Raw genomic sequence first — 18620 nt, forward strand, 5'->3', positions numbered from 1 at the left:
CAGCCGGCGCTCGCGGTGCAATGGAAGACGCCATGTTGGCTCAGCTCACAGGACCAAGTCAAAAGCGAGCTTACAGGCAGAATTTTCACACGCTCGAGCTCCCCCTGACCGCCCCCCGCTCCCGCCCCCCCCCCCGCCCGTAGCCGCTCGGTGCACGTCCCGGGAGAGCAGCTGGGCGCTCACGGCACCCCGGACTTTCCCGGGCTCCTGCGGAGCACTGTGGCGCAGGCGGTGGGGGCGGGGGCGGGGGCGGTGGGGGGCAGGCACTTTCCCTGCAGCCGCTGCCAACTCCGGACCCTGTCCCCGCCGCCTGCCCTGGCGCTATACTAGGCCTTCGCCCCAGACCTAGCCCGGGACGATGCCCGCTAACTTTGAGCCCCAGCCTCTAGCCGCCCCCCTATCCCCTCCCCCTCCCCCTCCCCCTCCGCCTGGACCAAGCTCTACGTAAAAGGCCGTGGCAGGGAGATTGCGAACCGGCTAGAACGCCCCCCCCCCCCTTTTCCCTCAAGCTCAATCTTCTCCCAGGTTTATTTGAAAGTGGCAAGAAGGAGCGATCGCCCCTCTCTCTCCTCGGACCATTGTTGCATTTCGCGTCTAACTGGGGTCTCTCACACCACCAAGCGCCAGGAGGAGGGGGAGTAGGGTTGGGAAAAGAAATAAAGCGAGCTCAGATCAGATGGAGGAGGGAGGAAAAAAAAAAAAAAAAAAAAAACAGCAAGGAAAAAGAGACACTTAAAGGGAAAGAGTCGCCATGTTTAGCAGCTTTTTTTTTTTTTTTTTTTAAAAGATCTCGTCAATTTCACACAGAACGCACTCGCTGGGTCCCAGCCCTAGTCTTTTGTCTAATTCAGTCGCAGCAAAGATCTTTTGTTCTAACTCAGCGTGAAAAGAAAAACTTTCTTTAAATGCAATAAACTTAAACAGAACTCAAGACTCTAAACAGATCCTCCTCCGGCCACTCTAAACGTATACAAGGGGTTTTATTTTAACCAGTTGAAAAATTTTGGATCCTATTTTTTTTTTTTTTTTTTTTTTTGTGCCTCGAAGACCCCCAAGCTCATCGCTGAAACTTAGAGAGAGTAAGAGAGAGATTTTTTTTCAACGTCTAGAACACATACTTTAAGGCATAATAAAACAGGGAATGTCTTTTGCTTTGAAAATCATAAATTATAATTTAATGCCAATAATAATTTACAACAAATGGCTGTTTACAATAAGCTAACACAAAACAAACAAGAAAAAGGGCCTATGTTTTACTTTGTTGAGAAAACTTCACACACTCACATGGATAGCACTTGCAAGAGGGGAAAATAAACAACCAACAAAACCTCCATCTACAGGTCAGATGCTGTGCTGTAAAACATACTTATATTCATATTTACATATCTATATATCTACAAAGAGATGCTGAGGGTCAGTTGGAAATCTCTGCCTAAATCGGGCAGTTTTCAGGTCTGCATGTATGGACCAGAACTGAGCATCAGAAACTGAGCACTTGGCAAAATGATCCCTTTTCTTCAACCTCTGTCATCAGCCCCCTCCCCTCATTTTAAGATTAAACCACAACATGGTAAAACTATTGTCAGGGAGGGCAGCTTGGAAAGTCTAAATAAGAGCAAATTGCAAGTTCCCAGCACTGAGCTCTTTCCAAACCAGGAAAAGAGAAAAGGGGACTAAAACAAATAGTTCACTTCCTAAATCAGCACGCCCTGTATAGTTTTCTTTATTCTTTCTCTCTCTATGTGTCTGTCTCTGTCTGTCTGTCTGTCTCTCTCCCTCTCTCTCTCTCTCTTTCTCCCTCTCTCTCTCTCTCTCTCTCTCTCTCTCTCTCTCTCTCTCTCTCTCTCTCTCCCCCTAAAAAGTAGTTTCTAAGAACTAAGGATCCCAAGAGCAGTATAGATTGTATTTATACAATCTGAACTGTCCAAATGTGTCCATGGGTTCTTATGTACATGACCTGTGGTCATGCTTTCACAGACGGAAGAGGGAGGGGAGGAGGAAAGGCAGGCCAACTGCAAGTTATCATATATGCATGGAAAACAGACCCTTCATTGCTAGCAGCTACATAACTGTATTCAAAATCCTCTCAACAGCCACGCTAGGTGAGAACCACAGATTTTTTTTAAAACAAAGATCACACTTACTTAAGGAAAAACTCATTGCAAACAACTGCCCTCTATTTACAGTGCTGTGATGAGCTTGCTTGAACAGTCCTCTGCAAACTGTCAGAAATGTACAAAAGAGCATTTTTTTTTTCTGATCATAAAATAGATACTGATCTCAAGGTTTCTAATACTTTTCACAATACCTTCCCTAAGCAGGCACTTAAGTGTGACAAATATAAGGGCCTTTTTTTTTTCCCCTTGGAAAATCCATTTTTAATTAAAAGGAGGATTAGGTGATTGGGGGTGGCTTACTATATCAGTGTGGCACTTCCTAAACCATAGATAAACCATTAACTTCAGCTCCCCCCCCCCACATACCCAAATTAAACAGGCAAATACTAGTCTACCTTTGAACAAACTGATTGAGGGGAGTAAACAAATGGGGCCCCCGCTGGCTCAGCGAGAACTCACAGGGTTTCAAGTCGATGGGAAGACAGTGAGTGGGGACAGCCAAGCAGGTTTCAGATATCAAATAATATTTTAATTTCTGAATACTTTCAATTTTCCTTGGAATATAACACACAAAGACTCGACCAAACAGTTCAGTTATTATAACTTTTACAGTATACAGAAATGTTGCACTTAAAAAAAAAAAACCTTCAGTTTTTTAAAAACACAAACTGTAAACTCTAAGATACTGAATCAATCACGTTACCTATAAGTGCCAACAGTGTTATTTTGTCATGCTGATTTCAATGGTATTTTTTAAAAAGGGGGAATATCAACAATTATAATACAAAGGGCTTGCAAATATACAAACAGATATAGGATTCATAACAATTCAAGAACTAAGGGGGGGACCCAATTCAAATTACAAAAGTTCACTTTTTATTCAAAACCTCAGCTTGTGTCTTGGACACATTCCTTGGCTGCAAATAAATTCCACAGTTCCTTCTCTTTCTTAAAATATTTTTTAAAAGCTAGGTTTGTCATGGGATGGAAATGGGGGGTAGGGGAAGCTAAGTGTTGATGTGATTCCTCCAGCTTGCTAATTAGAGTGCTCAACTTCTCCTAAAAAATTTGGCCACCACTTGTAAGTGCATTTCCGTCATCTCTGAGTTGCCTTTTTAAAGTTTTATGTCTTCCTAGGATATCTTCATGGACTCAGTTTTAATTCTTGCAGAACATATATTTTAATGATACACAGTTTTTAAGAAGCCAAGATTATATCAAAACTTATTATAGAACCACAGAATAAACTGGTTTGGAACCAGAAAAGTACAAAAAAAAACAAAAAACAAAAAACAAAAAACAAAAAAACAGCTAGAGGTACATAGACACAGGACAATTAATAATTTGGAAAAAAAAAAGAGACTTACTTTGTCCATTCTGCTAATTTTCTCCCAATCTCCTTAAATGCACTTTTAGCAATATTTTTTCAAAAATTTACCAAAAAGAAAAAAGACTAATTTCTTTTTATACAAAAATGATAAGTAGCAAGTTGTTCTGCCCAACATAGGAGTTGTTTTCTTTTTTAATGCATTCTGTAAAAGTTCATTTGACAGTCTCTCTCTCTCTCTCTCTCTCTCTCTCTCTCTCTCTCTCTCTCTCTCTCTCTCTCTTTCTTTTTTGAAATTCAGTCCATTAAATTCTTCCCCTTTCTTCTTTTAGCAAACTTGTAACATCCTTTCTTAACAGAAGGAAATTAAGCAACAAAACCAGTCTTTTGCCTTTTCTTTCTCTGTTTCATTCCCCCTTCTTATTTTGATTTATTTATTTATTGAATTGCCATATATGGCCAGTTAAAACTGCTGCCGGACAGTAACATATCCCGGATGAGGGTTTCGATGGGGGTTTTACCTACCAAACGGACGAAAAACAATTGCTCTATGACTGAGGAGGAGACCGTGCGGAGGGAAGGGAGACGAAGCAGAAGCTTTCCAAACCGGGTTGGCTGGTTGGGGTACTGGCTCCTAACGTACTCTTCCAAAGCACACTGGGACTTTTCCTGCAAGCTTTCCACGTGGGCTACATCAGACAGACCACAGGCATCTGGAAGAAAAAAAGTGGGGAAAGAGGGAGAGAGAGAATTCATCAGATTAAGAGGTTTGAAATGGTAACCTGAGGTGTGTCCACAGTTCTCTGTCAAATGCCCCATCCAGAGTTGCAGGAAATGCCTATACGCTGAAAACTTCAAGGGGGAGGAGAAAGGTAACAAAGCTTGAGATGGTCCTGGAGTGTTTACTTTAAAATAAAACATGCTCGAGTGCTGCAGGGTTTCATTGCCCAGTCCTCAGGCTGGGTCACTTGGAAGCCCAGGAAAAAAGTGCATTGGTGCAAAGTACACAGACTGGCTGGCAGGCAGACAGACAGACAAAACTAAAGCCACTAAGGGCCCCCCTTCTCCAAATCTGGCTTATTATATAGTGTGTATGGGGGTGTGTGTGACAACCTGGCCCAGCTTTCAGGAATGGTATCCAAGACCCTGCCTCAGATTCTCCCCAAAGAGGGCGACTCATTTTTCTCCAGTCTTTGAAACTGATTTAAGTGGTCCTTTAAAACTGATCTTGTCAGTTTAGCCCATTGAAGGGCAGCCATGCAAACTGTGATCTCTCTGTTCATTTGAGCTGTTTCTTTCCCTTCCTTTTCTTCTCCCTCCCTTTTCTCCCACCCCCTTTTATTATTATTATTTTTTAAAGCCCAGGTCTCTCCAAGAATAACCCCCCTCCCTGTTATCTTCGGGAAAACACTTTTCTTTTTTCTGATACGTGAAATTACAATAAGTGCCTTTGAAATGAGAGGCTTCTTGGTGAAGGCAGCTCAGGTTGTGACCTGACCTTTCAGGGCTCCCCAGACAAGACTGGGGTTAACACATGCATATTGTGAATCATTAAAACAGATATTCGAAAACAGTCACCACCACCTCCACCCCTACCACCAGAACACACATGCAACCTCCTCCACTGTGTCCAGGACTTCATGTGTCTACAGAATGCCTAGGTGTCTATGGTCAGGAATAAAAAGATCTGTTTATCTAGGACTCCTTTCCTCCTCATTGGTACTGTGTGTCTCCCTCTGAATCAGATAACAGAGGCCTTTATCTCTCTGTGAGGCCATCTGCATTCTCCATACTGGCCTCCACATCTTGCAAACAGTAATAAATTAAACTGTTTCGACAGTACCAGGCATTTCGTTCCTTGAAAAAAACCAAGGGAAAAGGCAAAGAAGTAATAACCGACACCATGAAATAAGCAGCCACCTCCATCATCTGAAAAGATGGGCTGGGTATCAGGTTGTGAGAAGTGGGTGAAGGTAGCTATGGGACAGGACTAGCCTGCCACTCCATTGGTGTCAGGCAAACACTTTAGATATGACAGGCTCATGAGAAGAATAAACCAGATCCAGCCCTCTGCATACAGCTTTGGCCTGGCCAGAGGGCTATCTTCTAATGGATTACCTAAGGACTTTGGAAGGCAGAGCTTGGAGTAACTGGGAAAAGGGGGCCTGTCCCTGTGTGAAAAACAGTAACTCATACAAGACAGCAGATTGAGAATGAGTCTGTAGTAGACTCAGCTAATGATTTGGTTCCCAGACTTTTTTTTTTAAACAACAAAGAAGAAAGTGCAGCCCTCCTATCAGTTTGTTCCATAGATTCACATTCTCCTCTACTTTTCTAACTGTAAAGTTAAAATCTTGAGGGGGTGACTCGGTTCCAGGCCCTGCCAATGTGCAAATGTTTGTTATTCTTAGTCAGGAACCCCTTTCCTTTCTCAACCATGACAAAGAAATCAGTTGAGAACTTAGTACAAGGATGTGAAGGGTGGGGGTAATTCCCACCCACCTGGGCTATGGCTGAACTGAGCCTGGAGGCAGTCAAATGGCTCAGGTGTGGCCCGAAATGGAAAGCCAGACACTTTCAAAAATCATTTGGCCTCAAGAGTTAATGAATTATCAGATCTATTACTCACACAGGTTAAACTACATGCAAACTAATTAGATTTCCTAATGCAGTCAATGATAGTTTTATATCTCCAGCAACATTCATATCCAGCCCAAGTTGGCACACACTTTGGGTTGCTTGAAAATTGCCTTAAGTGTTTGCCTGGATAGGGGAAGTGAGAGGCCCCAGCTTTCAGCCGCATGAAGACATTCTAGAATTATGGTAGCTTCTCCTGCCCTGTTCTGACAGCATCCCCCCCCCCCTTTCTCCTGGCAGTCTGTATTACTTTAATGAGAATGTGATTTTGAAAACTGCTGCTCTCAGATTGGTGTTGCCTGGAGCCTCAACTCCTACTGAGTTAACAGGCAAACTTTTCCCTGCAGGGACAAACTTTCTTCTATGGAGATGATGCCAGGGCTGCAATGTGCCCGGGGGGCATCTCCTTGAGGTCCCAGCCAGGGTGCCAAAAGTAGGAGGAGGAGGAGGAGGAGGAGGAGGAGGAGGAGGAGGAGGAGGAGGAGGAGGAGGGAAGAAGAAGAAGAAGAAGAAGAAGAAGAAGAAGAAGAAGAAGAAGAAGAGAAGAAGAAGAAGAAGAAGAAGAAGAAGAACGCCCAGAGCTTGAGGAGATTCCCTGGAGGCCAACTAGGCCCAGAGGGCTTGGGCTTAGGGAGGAAGAAAAAGAGTGCATTCCTGGTTGGCAGGAGAGGAAGGGGCCTGAGAGGCTCTAAAGCCCTTCTGGGAGTCAAGGTAGGGAGCATCCTCATACCAGGACAAGCCAGTTATCGCAAGTTCCCACTTTAAAATGCACCCTACAGCTTGGCCTTTCAAAGGGGAAGTGAGACTGGCCATTTTTCCATACCCTAACTCTGCTCTGGGACTTCTTGGGTACCTGAGAACAGGTCTCCTTCCTACCTGAGGTGAACAGGACTATAGCCTTGAGGCAGCTGTACTCGGCGGAGTCGACGTGCAGGGCCTTGAGCTTCTCCACTTGCTCCTGGAAGATCCGTATGTGGTCCATAAAAGCGACCACCCGGTCGGCTGACATGGGTGAAGCATGCAGGCCAGCAGCGGCAAGGAGCGGGGCGACATGGAGGGGCATGGAGCACTGCGCCGCATTCAACACGAACAGCTCGCTCCAGGTGAGACGAAGGAGGGCCACCTGGTCCGTGATCTGCAGGTCAGGGAAGAAGGGGATGTTCCGGGCCCACTCAACGGCGCTGAAGAGCATCCGTGCGGCCAGTTCGCAAATGTTCTCGATGCCCATGATGTTGTTAGGCTGCATGCACTGGCTGCCGAAGCGCGACGTGGGATAGGGCTCTGCGCGCAGCAGCAGGGAAATATATCCGGACAGGTACGAGTGGCAGTTGAGGGGGTCCCCGTTGGTCAGCGCAAACTGCCCATGGGTTGGCTGGGTGGGCGGCATCCTGCCCCTCTGTACAGCTGCAGGGAGGAAAGGGAACACTCCACAGTTAATGATCAGCTTTGGTTCCTCATCCTACATGACCCCAACCTGTCCCAGGCCCCAGAACAGCGCCAAGAAACAGTCAGGCCTGCTACAGACAGACCAAGGAGTCTTTGCCTGGAGCCGGCAGCCACTCCTCACAAATCACCTCCCAGGGCAGGTCTGACCCGCCAAAGCTCAACACTTGCCTGCAAGGCCCATCTGGGGTTAGTCCACCATGGACCCCAGAACTGGTCACTTTGCATGGGGGTCCCCGCAGCTGTGAGCGGAGTGTAGCATTCTACGGGCACTTATATATATATTTTTTAACTGTTAAGCAGCCGGTATTTCTTATTGACTGGAGAAGGCACCAGAGGGGAGTGTAGGGGGAGGGTGAGACGCTTTTGAACAAGACATCAAGGTTTACCCTGTGCCCCTCACCCCAACATATGTCCCCAAACCTTGTAACCTCAGTCCCAGCCCAGAAGGGAAACCTCGGCGAGAGACCACATCTAGATCTGGCGTCTTTGCCTGATCCGTGAGCTCGGAGGAGGAGAAACTAGGGAGAAGAGGGCGGAGGGAGAAAGAGAGAGGGGCCGGCACAAACGAGAGGAAGCCGGAGAGAGGCAGGGAGCTGGCGGCGGGCGCTGGCGGAGCTCAGACAAGGCCGGTGACTGCCTAGGGAAGCCAGCGAGGCTCAAGCTCCGGCTGTTATCTGACTCTGGACTAGGAGAGTCGCTCTCGTAGAAACACAAAGAAATCCCAGCTTTGGCTCGCCACAACCCGGAGCCCGCGCCCGGCGCGAAGCGCGCCATTGGTAGAGCACTGTTCCCGGCTCTGGGCGAATTTTATATCACAAAGAATCAACTGGAGCAGAGCAAAGGCAGCGGCCCAAGGCCCCTTGCCCACACTTTCCTACTCCCTACAGTGCTCTCTACGTTTCAAAAGTGAAGGGGGGGGGGGGGGGAGAAAGAAAGAAAAGAAAACAAGAGGTAGTTTTTTTTTTTCTTCAAGCAGAATGTTAATCCATGAAGGGGTCACATGAGCTCTACCCAGGCAGCAGCGTTAATACGGCGAAGTGCATAAAATTGCCATTTGTAATTTGAACCTCCTGTACAAAAGTACAATCTCAGGTTGGTTTTTCTTTTTCTTTTCTTTTTTTTTTTTTTTTTTTTTGAGAAGGTGGGGGTTGGGAAGAGGGGTAAGGAGGAGGGACATATGTTGAACATGCAGGAAAAAACAAGGACAGAGAGAAAGAGAGACAAGACTTTAAAACAACAAACAACAATCCATCCTTTGCAGAAAGGTGAACTCGAGTGAACTCTCAATCAATTCAAAAGAAAGGAAAAGCAGTCCGAAGAGAGAGTGCAGAAGGAAAGTCTGCTAACACATGCAGACTGAGGGTGGGGTAGGTGGGTGATCTGGGTTGCAGTTGCAGACCCCCACTCCTAGTACCCTTCGACTGCAACACGGAAAGCTTGGGGCTTCTGTGTCCTTACCCAGAGCAGGCTAGCCAAACGCACCCAGGGCCCCGGGACCGCGGGCGAAGGGGGAAGAAATGAGAGGCCGATACCTTCCCGTCTCATGCCCACTTTGAGGCACTTTTTGAGGCGGCAGTACTGGCACTGGTTACGGTGGTGCTGGTCGATGGGACAGTTCCGGTTGGCGCGGCACGTGTAGCTCAGGTTCCTCCGCACGCTGCGCTTGAAGAAGCTCTTGCAGCCCTCGCACGTGAATTGGCCGTAGTGCTTGCCGCTTGACTTGTCCCCGCACACCACGCACTCGATGTGCTGCTGCTGCTGTTGCTTGTCGCTGCCCGGGCCGCCAGGGCCGCCCTGGCCGCCAGCTGCTGTCTGGGCCGGCGTGCTGGCCGGGCCCCCTTGGCCCGGCGTCTGTGGCGTGTGCGGGGCGCCAGGCGGCGGGCCCGGCACGGGCGGCGCCTGCGAGGCCTGGCTGCCCTGAGAGCCCGGCACCTCGTCCTGGGGGTCGCGCCACGTGCTGACTACCATTGCCATATCTATGGGGGCCGCGTCCGGACTTCTGCTCCCCTGGCTGCGGGCGGCGGCGGGGTGGCGGCGGCTCCCGGGTCTCGGGCTCCGGCGCGCCGCCTTTTGTGTGTGCAAGGGTACGAGAGGGCGCGGGAGGGCGCCCCGGGTGGCTCAGGGCTAGTTGGTTGAGGTTGGTTAGTTTTTCCTTTTTTGTTTTTGCTTTTGGAAAGTTTTGTCGATTGCTTGTCTGGCCCGGTGTGTTTGTTTTGTTTGTTTCCCTCGGCTCAGCTTTGTTGGTTTCGGGGGGGCTTTCCGTCAAGAGGGAAGGGCAAGGGGACAGGGGAGAGCGAGTGGGAGCAGAATGTGGAGAGAGGGAGGGGAGGGAGAGCTGCAAGTCGATTGTCTGGCTTCAAGACAGAAGTAGGAGGCAAAAAAAAAAAAAAAAAAAAAAAATCTCCAAAGATCTCGCTCGCTCTCACTCTCCCCCCCTCTCTCCCTCTCTCTCGTTCACTCTCTCGCTCTCAGACCTAGTGTGCAGCGGAGGAGTTGGAGGAGGAGAAGGAGGAGGAGGAAAAGGAGGAGGAAGAGGAGAAGGAAAGGCGACTGTCCGGGGGCCAAGTCCAGGGCAGCCTACAGTCAGCCATTCAGGAAAGCCATCGAAATCAGGAGGACTAGGAGAGCGGAGGCGCCGGGCGCGGGCGCGCCCTGGGAGCCAGGCAGGCCGGGGCGGAGGCCGGCGGCCCGCGGAGTGGCCGGAGCTCTGCCCGGGTCCGGGGGAATCAGCATGAAAGTGGTCCGCGTCCGGCGCTGTGCGGCGTCGTCCTGGCGCTGGGTCTCCGCTGCCTCCTGCCCCGGGCGCCTGGCGCGCGCCGCGCTCGCTCCGGACGCCGCCGCCGCCGCTCTTGGAGGCCGCTCGCTGCTCCCCGTGGGCCGCTTGGGCCGCCGCCGCCGAAGCCGCCGCCGAAGCCTCCGGGTCGGGCCCGGAGCCGCTGCGTCTAGCGCCGCCGCCGCCGGTGGAGTCGCTGCTGTCGCTGCTGCCTCAGCCGGAGCCGCTGCTGCTGCTGCTGCCGCTGCCGCCGCCGCCTCACACACATAGGGAAAGAGTCAACTCGCCGGCGGCGGGGGAGAGATGATAAGAGAGAAAGGAGGGCAGATCAGCACCTAGAAGCGCATCCTTCGTGCGCAGAGGGGGGAGAAACGGAGAGAAAGAATGAAAGAAGGAAGAGCAGCGCGGCACCGGGAGAAAGGAGGCAACTCCGGCAAAGGAGGAGGAGGAGAAGAAAACACACACGCGCGCACGCACGCACACACCGCGGAGAGAAAAGAGCAGAATCAAAGTGATCAAATATGCTAAAAAGGGGGGCGCGGGAGGGAATGCGATTTATAGGCGCCGGGGCTGGCAGAAGTGGCTTCTCCGCGATCAGCTCACTGAGCTCTCTATATAGTGAACTTTGACACGACTGCTGCAACTTAGCGCACGTTGCCATGGCGACGGCGCGCCTTATAAGGCAGCCGCCGGGGTTGGCCTGGCCCGGCGCGCGCGCGCCGCCCCCTCGCCGTCATTGGCCGGAGCGCCGCGGCCCCGCCATGGCGGCAGCGGGAGCAACTCGGTCCTAGCGCGAGCAGCGTCCCTACTGCCGCGCGGGGCGCGGGGGGACTGAGGGGGGCGGGGACCGGTGGCCGCGTCTCCCGGGCCACAGAACGGGGGATGGGCCCTAGCGGGCTCGGGTGCACGGACCCTGCTCGCCCCGCACCCGGCAGCCGAGGTTTTCGCCCTGGCCGTGAGGCTAGCTCGTGGCGCACACTCTACGGCTCTTAAAGGCTCCGCGAGAGGTTGAGGATGGAGCCAAAGACTTAAGTCTCTCGCAACTTGGCGGTGCCACTAAACGCGCGGCTCGCGCTCCACCCGGGACTCCCGGCGCATTATGTAGGACCCGCGACGCTAAAGACGGATAATGCTCCCCCTTTCTTTGTAGAGGGGTACACGGCGGAGGTGGCAAGCTGCCGGGATCTGGGCTCGCAAACGAAAGATTTGGCTAGATGCGAGTGGTGGCAAATTCTTTGCTTAATGAACTCTCATCACTTGCTTGGTTTGGTAGCTCCTGTTTGTTTGTTTATTGGAAAAGAAACCGTTCAATATCTTCCTTTTTCTTTGGAGGGTTAATATTTTATAGATTTGTGGCCTGACATTTTAGTTGCTCAAATGAAGCATCTTGGAGGCAGAGTAGCACAAATAGTCTTCACCTCATTGTCATGACGCAATTAAAATAAATTCCCTTCAACTTTATCCTCTCTCACTGGTTTTAGCTAACTGGCCTGTGGCCTGTCACACACCCGGTCATGAAAAGAGGGAGAAAGACCTTTCTGTCCTATGATAGACAGGCAGAGGCACCCGCTCAGCCTCGCCTGTGCACACCCTCTGTACACACATGTAAACGCACATGTATCAGATGCACATTTGTCAATGTACACAGACAAAGACGTCCAAGACGATGCTTCTAGGTCATAGAACATTTGAATACAGAGTTCATTGTTCAAATTCTCTTTAAACATCTATATAGTCATTAAAACACACCCAGAGAGCCTGCTCCAAATTAGAAATAAAACCAGCATAACTCACAAGAACCACAACCGAGCCATACCCTACCCCCTGAGAGACACTGGAAAAAACAACTCCTCAGCCTATGCCATTCTGCTCAGCGTGCTCAAACCATTGCTATTGCTGTGTCTTTGAATTTGTGCCTCAGTTTTAAACACTAAATAAATAGAACCACCTCTCAGGACACATTGTATTTCATTGAATAAACTTGCTGTTTGATTAGGACCAGTTACTTAATAGTGAGGATTCCATTTTTGTATGAGAAATTGTGTTTAATTGGGAATACTTTGCACCAAGACAAAACTAAATCCATAAGTCAAACAGGTTTACCAACAATTAAATTATTTTTACATAAAAAATGCTGAGTTATGAGAGGGGGGAGAGGACACTAAAAAGAGTAAATTGACAACTTCTGAAAAGCATCCTTGATAGCACAGAAATTTGGAAATGGAAAGTCAGTTTAATAAAATAAACCAAATGTGTAATTGACGTGAGGAGACTGCACTTTCAGGCAGTTTCTTCTACACATAGAGGCAGAGTGTGAGGCAAGAAGCACATGAAGATGTGGGCAGACAGAAGCTGACTTTTCGGCAAAGAAAGAAAAAACACCTTATTTAAGCTTCACCCTGAAGTCTTCCTTAGCCTTCCTTTTCTCTACTGAAATCACATGTTCCAGTAAAGCGGCAGGTGCTGTGATTATTTGAATGTTTTAAGAAATAACAAGCTACAGCATGTACTAGCCTATCATAAGCCTAGTGTGTAATAAGGTGGCCACAGTGTAAAACCAGGCTTAGCATTTCTAGCTGATTAGAGACACCATATACCTTTCTCTTGCAGAGAACAAGAAGGAGAGATGGAAAATAAATCATTTCAGAGCAGTCTGGGTCTTTTTTTTTTTTTTTTCCTTTTAACTTCTTCAATTTAAAGAATTATTTGATGCTGCAAATCTCAGATTAGAGGCAAGCTCAGCACATAGTGAGACTGAGGTTGACACAGGAAATCTAATAGTTATTCCCATCTCAATCTAATAGATGAGCATAATTGATTTTAGAGAAATGTTAATCTTGCCTCTACAGTGCAACCATTTCCATGGCAAGATTACTTTTTGCGTGTGTGTACGCGCGTGTGCGCGTGCACACACACACACATAAAGAGATGATTTTTGAGAAGCTTCATAAACATATATGTATGTGCGTTTATGGTCTTCATTTTTCTAGCTAAAGAAACTACAGCCTACATATTCCATATATATGTATATATGGAACATATGTATATATGTGTATATACATATACATATCTGGAATATGTATATATATCAGAATTATAGCCATCTAGACACATTGCCACACACCTACAATCGAGCCAGAAGTGCTTCACTTTGTATTTTAGGGCTCATTTAGCTATGAAAGTGCTGTTTAGAAAAGGAAGAAAAAAATCACCATATGAATCATAGTTAATTTTACTGAGTGGATGAAGCGATGGTACAGCAGAATTGAGGGGAGGGGAAAGCAAACATATTTTTAAATGTCCTTCTCAAAGGAGCTAAGATGTCTTAACTCTAAGGTTTAAATGTCCTCAGATGAAAATATACAAATCTATATAGTATTTTTAAAAACTCAACCAAGCTTTTTACTGCAAATGTAAATTATTTTAATGAGAATGGTGACAAGCTTTTGGGGGGGGGATTGGTGAAAGTTAAAAAAAAACATTTGTCTTAATCTGAAGAAAAAAAAAAAAAAAAAAAAAAACCCTCCAACTCCCAGGAATATGCTTTCCTTGTAGAAAGTGGATTGCTAGTCTGTAATTCTTTACAGATTAAATCACAATATGAATACAGACCCCAGCAATACCGGAGTTTAACTCTGAGCTCAGTAGAATCCAGGATCCATTGAATTTCTCCTTTCCCTCAATCTAGTCGTGTGTGTTTTTCTCTTCCACCACACTGGAGCTGCGTGAATAGGGAAGGGGCTTCCTTTGTGTCCCTCTGAACTTCCAAGTCAATGCAATTTTTAACCACTGGCTTGTGGTACTTTGAAAATCACCAGGGGCTGTCAGAGTTGGGTCCTCTGAAAAATTTACAGTGCTAAATCAGAGCATATGCTGGGAGGGAAAAATTGCTTAAGATTGGAGCAAGTACAGTATCTGTCTGCCCCCTAGTGTAAGAGTCCTCGCTGCCTAAAATCCAACTTTAAAAGAAAAGGAGCCCTTAAAGGGAACCGACTTGGGGCTCACGTACGCATAGGAGAAGGAAACTTCTATTCATTTTAATCTGAATAATTCCTTAGGATTGAAAATTATTTGGCTTGGTTGGATTGCGCTGGGATCTCGCTACCTCTACGTTTCCGGAGTCACTGGTGAAGAGGTGATTTTTTTTTTTTTTTTTGAACTGGGTTTATGCCTGTCCCCCTCACCCCTCCTCTCTTTTTCTTTCTGCCTCTGTCGTCTCTTTCCCTGGCTTTTTTTTTTTTTTTTTTTTTTTAAATGAGGAGCCGTTCCATGAACATTTTGCACAGAGCACAGAATTGCTTCTAAAGTCAGCCCGGCGCGGTTGCAATAGACAGCAAAAAGGTAAACGTTTGCCTGAAATCCGCACGCCAGCTCCACCACCCCCAGCCCGATGGTGAGTACCCTTCTCCTCTTGTGATTCTCTAGTTTAAGAGAGCGCTCGCCTTCCGGAACCACGGGCCGAAGGCGCCGGGGCAAGGCTCCCGTCCCTGCTTGCCTGCCTGCTTGCCTGCTTGTCAGCTGCACAAGGTTGCAAAATGAAGCGCAGAGGCAAACCGAACAGGAAATTCTGATACCTAAAGCCAGCCTAGCAGCCCACTTCGCTAGCAAACCCACTCTTCTGCTGTTTGGAAAACCAGGCTTCTAGGATCGGTTTTCAGTCAGTTCTATGGAAGGAAATGAGTTTGAGAAGACAGGACAAGGATATGAGAGGCAACCGCAGTCTTTACGCTTCGGTTTAATCATATTTTGGCAGCTTTGCAATTGTATTTCCCCCCTTTACCACCTCTGCTACCACACACATGTAATAAAATATGGCAACGCACTGAATTGACTGTCCCCCTCCCCAAACCCCTTCAAGCACAGTCTAAGGCATTGCATATACGTTAGCAAAGCGATTTTCTGAAAAGCTCCAAGTCATCCCCAACCCCACGCAGCACAAGGAGAAAAGTGAGAAAGAAGAGAAAGAGGAAAAAAAATACAGTAAGCAAACATACCAAAACCATATTTGCCTTGTTCAAGGTCCCAAACCGCTTGCATCTTCCTTCTAAACTGGAATAACTCTCCTTTAGTTTGGCGGGTGAAATAAACGCTTTGTTGGCCCCCTGAAAAGATGTGTCTTTGATAATTAAAGAGACTCTCCTCCTCGGTGTTTATCTAAGCGATTGTGCAAACTGATAAAAAAAAAAAAAAGTAAGCATTCATCTGCAGGGAAAAAGAGGAAAGGTGAAGGGAGAGATCTTCCACCTCAAGGAAGTGCTTCCCTGTGTACCAGGCGCTCTCAGCCGTTGGAAAAGCCTGCACACTAACTTTAGAGAGAGAGACAGGGCTTCAGGGAGCTTTGTACATAGCTGCTGAGGAATGCAAGCCTCGCCTTTAAGAAAAAAAACCCCAAACCGTAGGTAGGAGATGTCTGGAGTGATCCTTGTCTCTCATCTGATGCCTTAGAAGGAAGAGTGCGTTGTTACACCTTGTTTGGGGCTGGAAAGAGGAGACTTTAAAAACACCCTTCCAATTGGGGGGAAAAATCTCCCAACTTAATGAGTTTAGATGGAGGCTGGGGCAATCGGCTCAGCCTTAGCAGAAAACCACAAACAACTATAGGCAATATTGCAAAGCAGGACAAATGGAGGCACAGCCAAATTCCACTGTTTGGGGTCGAGAGGAATGGAGGCTAATCCTAAAGCAAGTTGGGAAAAAAATCCGGGGGGGGGGGGGAGCTGCAGCTAGTAGACTAGCAGACAGGGTCCTCTCACTCTGGATCAAAGATAGAACTTGAAACCAGAGGCCAACATTTTTCCCTAGGAATCTGTTGGAATCCTAATTTTCTACTTTTAACTCAAGTCTCCCCCCCCCCCCCAACACATACAATGATTTTTCTCCCTCTCCCCTGTGGATTAGTGCCTCCCTCCTCCTTCTACTGTCCATTCTAGAACTTTCCTGGAGAGGAAAGCCATTTCTTTTGGGGGGAGGGGTTCCCCATTTCATGCCTTTAAATAATGAATACTTAATGCATCCCCCTCCCTTTATCAGTTTCCCCAAATGAATAAAGGAAACAATGATACAATTAGTAGCAAAAATTGAGAATGGGCTGATCTGACTCTTGCAGTTTAGTATAGTTTTAACTAATGGATTTTTGTTGTTGTTTTGTTTTAAGAGAAGAATAATGGGGAAACATGGATCTTTTATTTTAGGAAACTGTTATGGTAAGATCTATGTCAGACTTGACAAATGGAACTAACGCTCTTCACTGCTTCTTGTCCTTGTCTTAAACAGGAATTAAGTTAAACACAGTGCTGAATGTTAATTACATGTTTACTGGCTAATGAAAATTACAAATGGTTTTGCCACCTCAAACAATGATGAAACTCTGAAGACACTGTAATTATATACTTTGAGGGAAATAACTCAGAATATTGATCATAAGAAGTGTAAATCTTTTTTTTAACTATTCATTAATACCATAAATATGGGCTACAGAAGTTTTTTTCTTGCGGTTTGTCTCATCATTTACATTGAGTGGATGGCTGGTGGGACTCCTCCAGAGAGGAGGTGAACTCTGTCTCTTAGAAGGAGGCCACGTGTGTAACTCAGGAGTGCCCCCTCCCTTCTGCCCCGCCCCCTTCATCCTAGCTGAAGGTCGAGGGATCTCCAACTGGGAGGCCCAGCTCTGGGCAGGTGAAGGTGATCTCAGTCCGCCCTCTCTCCTCCCCTTCTCTTGCCCTCTCCTCTCCTTCTCTCCCGCCTCCCTTTTCTTTTTATGCCAGGTCTGATCGATGATTACCTTCCCCAGCCTGGGCGCCTGGGAAAACCTAATGAAAGACCAATTAGACCTGGCAACTCATCGCCACCCAGAGATGCAGTCCTGGCCACTTCAGCTCCCTCCTTCATAGGTGGCCAGGGCAGTTCATTGCTCGAGGAGCAGGGGAAAATAGGGATGGAGGTGACTATTGGGTAAGATAGCTCAGCCGCTGAACCAGAACTGGGTTTTGGAGTAATTAATTTGTGGTCGTTTTCTTTCAACTTTGGCCAGATTTAGAACTCTGGCAGCCATTCCAATCTTGAGGGTCAAAGGTGAGAGATGAACTAACCCTAAAAGGCAGGCCAGCCCTGTCTGAAAGGCCAAATTGGGCAGTGGTAAAGTTGGGGGGGGGGCGGGGAACGATGGTGGTGAAACCGTCTGGCTCCTCCGGGGTGTGTGTGTGTGTGTGGAGGGGGGACTCTTAAACCAGCTTGAGGGAGTCCACCACCAAGTGCAGGTTTAAAGTGAAATATTGAAGATTTTAAAAGAAGCGTTCAAGGCTTGTGGGACTGGAGTCCTCCTTTGCCCTGAGAATTCCCAAGGCTCTAGTCTTTGTCTTAGAAGGAATGGAGTTTTTGAATGGTGTGAAAAAGACAGAGAGGGTCGCTTCCAATCGATTTTACTTGTCCTTTCTGCCTTTTCGGATCAACGCCCTTCAATGGACACAGAGGTGCTCTTTCAACCAAAAACTTGTGCTACATTTTCTGCCTGTATTGGTGCTAAATACAATAAGCATCGAGCAGATTTTCTTCTCTTTGCTCTCCAAAAGGGGAAAAAAAACACACAAAAAAACCCTACTCTAATTAAATTGTTTTATATGGACAGTCAAGACGGAGCAATTAAGTATGCATTAGTATAAAGATAGTCTACAGATATGGTGTTTTAGGAAGACATGGTTATGACAACGGCAAGGGCATTAGGGAGTGCAGGGTGTGGGAGGGGTGCATGATTCCTCGCGGGTAGCACCTTCTTCTCTGGGCTCTAGGGAAACTGCAAGGGCCCAGGCCTCAGGTGAGAGGAGAACAGGCCAACTAACAACAGGTGGGCATCTGCGCTTGAAGACTGGCAGACCTGAAACCCCAGGTCTAAGAGCAGATGAGCCCCCTCCCCGAAAGGCCGGCTAGTCCCCACTGACTGAAACGAACTCTGGTAATTTAGCAGTCCCAGGTGGCAGGAATCTTAGGACAAGCCGAGGTCCTGCAGTGCTTCACCTTGCATCAAGCCCACTTCCTGGGGTCCCCGGGTCAAGGTGAGGCTATGTAATCATGAAGTTGTGTGAGCTCGCTCGGGGTAAAGCACTGACACCTCGGCCACCTGGATCACAGCCCTCTAGCTGCCAATGGTAGGCCCCCTCTCAACACTTTACAGCTAAGCGCCTTTCTCCTCCTAAGGAAAGGGATTTCTGGTGATGAAAAAAGTAAAGTTTCCATCCGACGACCCGTGCTGTCCGACTGGCAGCAAGAACAAGACGTTGGACGGGGTGGAAGAGCCGGGTGTGTGTTGGGGAGTGGTGTTGCAGAA

At 47.8% G+C, this 18620-nt stretch overlaps 1 protein-coding gene across 3 annotated transcripts; it reads right to left on the reverse strand.

Annotated features, from left to right (window-relative positions):
- Positions 1-3393: 3393 nt before the first annotated feature.
- Nr2f2 (nuclear receptor subfamily 2 group F member 2) lies at positions 3394-15980 on the reverse strand. Of its 3 annotated transcripts, none has more exons than XM_051148725.1 (3): positions 15295-15980; positions 6958-7485; positions 3394-4157 (listed from the first exon to the last, which is right to left on the reverse strand). In XM_051148725.1, the coding sequence occupies exons 1-3, from the start codon at positions 15335-15337 to the stop codon at positions 3883-3885; spliced, it is 846 nt and encodes a 281-aa protein (XP_051004682.1). In that variant the 5' UTR covers positions 15338-15980; the 3' UTR covers positions 3394-3882. The 3 variants fall into 3 exon arrangements, with proteins under 3 accessions (XP_051004682.1, XP_051004681.1, XP_051004683.1); XM_051148724.1 differs by lacking the exon at positions 15295-15980 and adding an exon at positions 9060-9923; XM_051148726.1 differs by lacking the exon at positions 15295-15980 and adding an exon at positions 8986-9133.
- Positions 15981-18620: the final 2640 nt, after the last annotated feature.

The sequence above is a fragment of the Acomys russatus genome, chromosome 7, assembly GCF_903995435.1.
Source record: "Acomys russatus chromosome 7, mAcoRus1.1, whole genome shotgun sequence".
NCBI classification, from domain to species: Eukaryota; Metazoa; Chordata; class Mammalia; order Rodentia; family Muridae; genus Acomys; species Acomys russatus.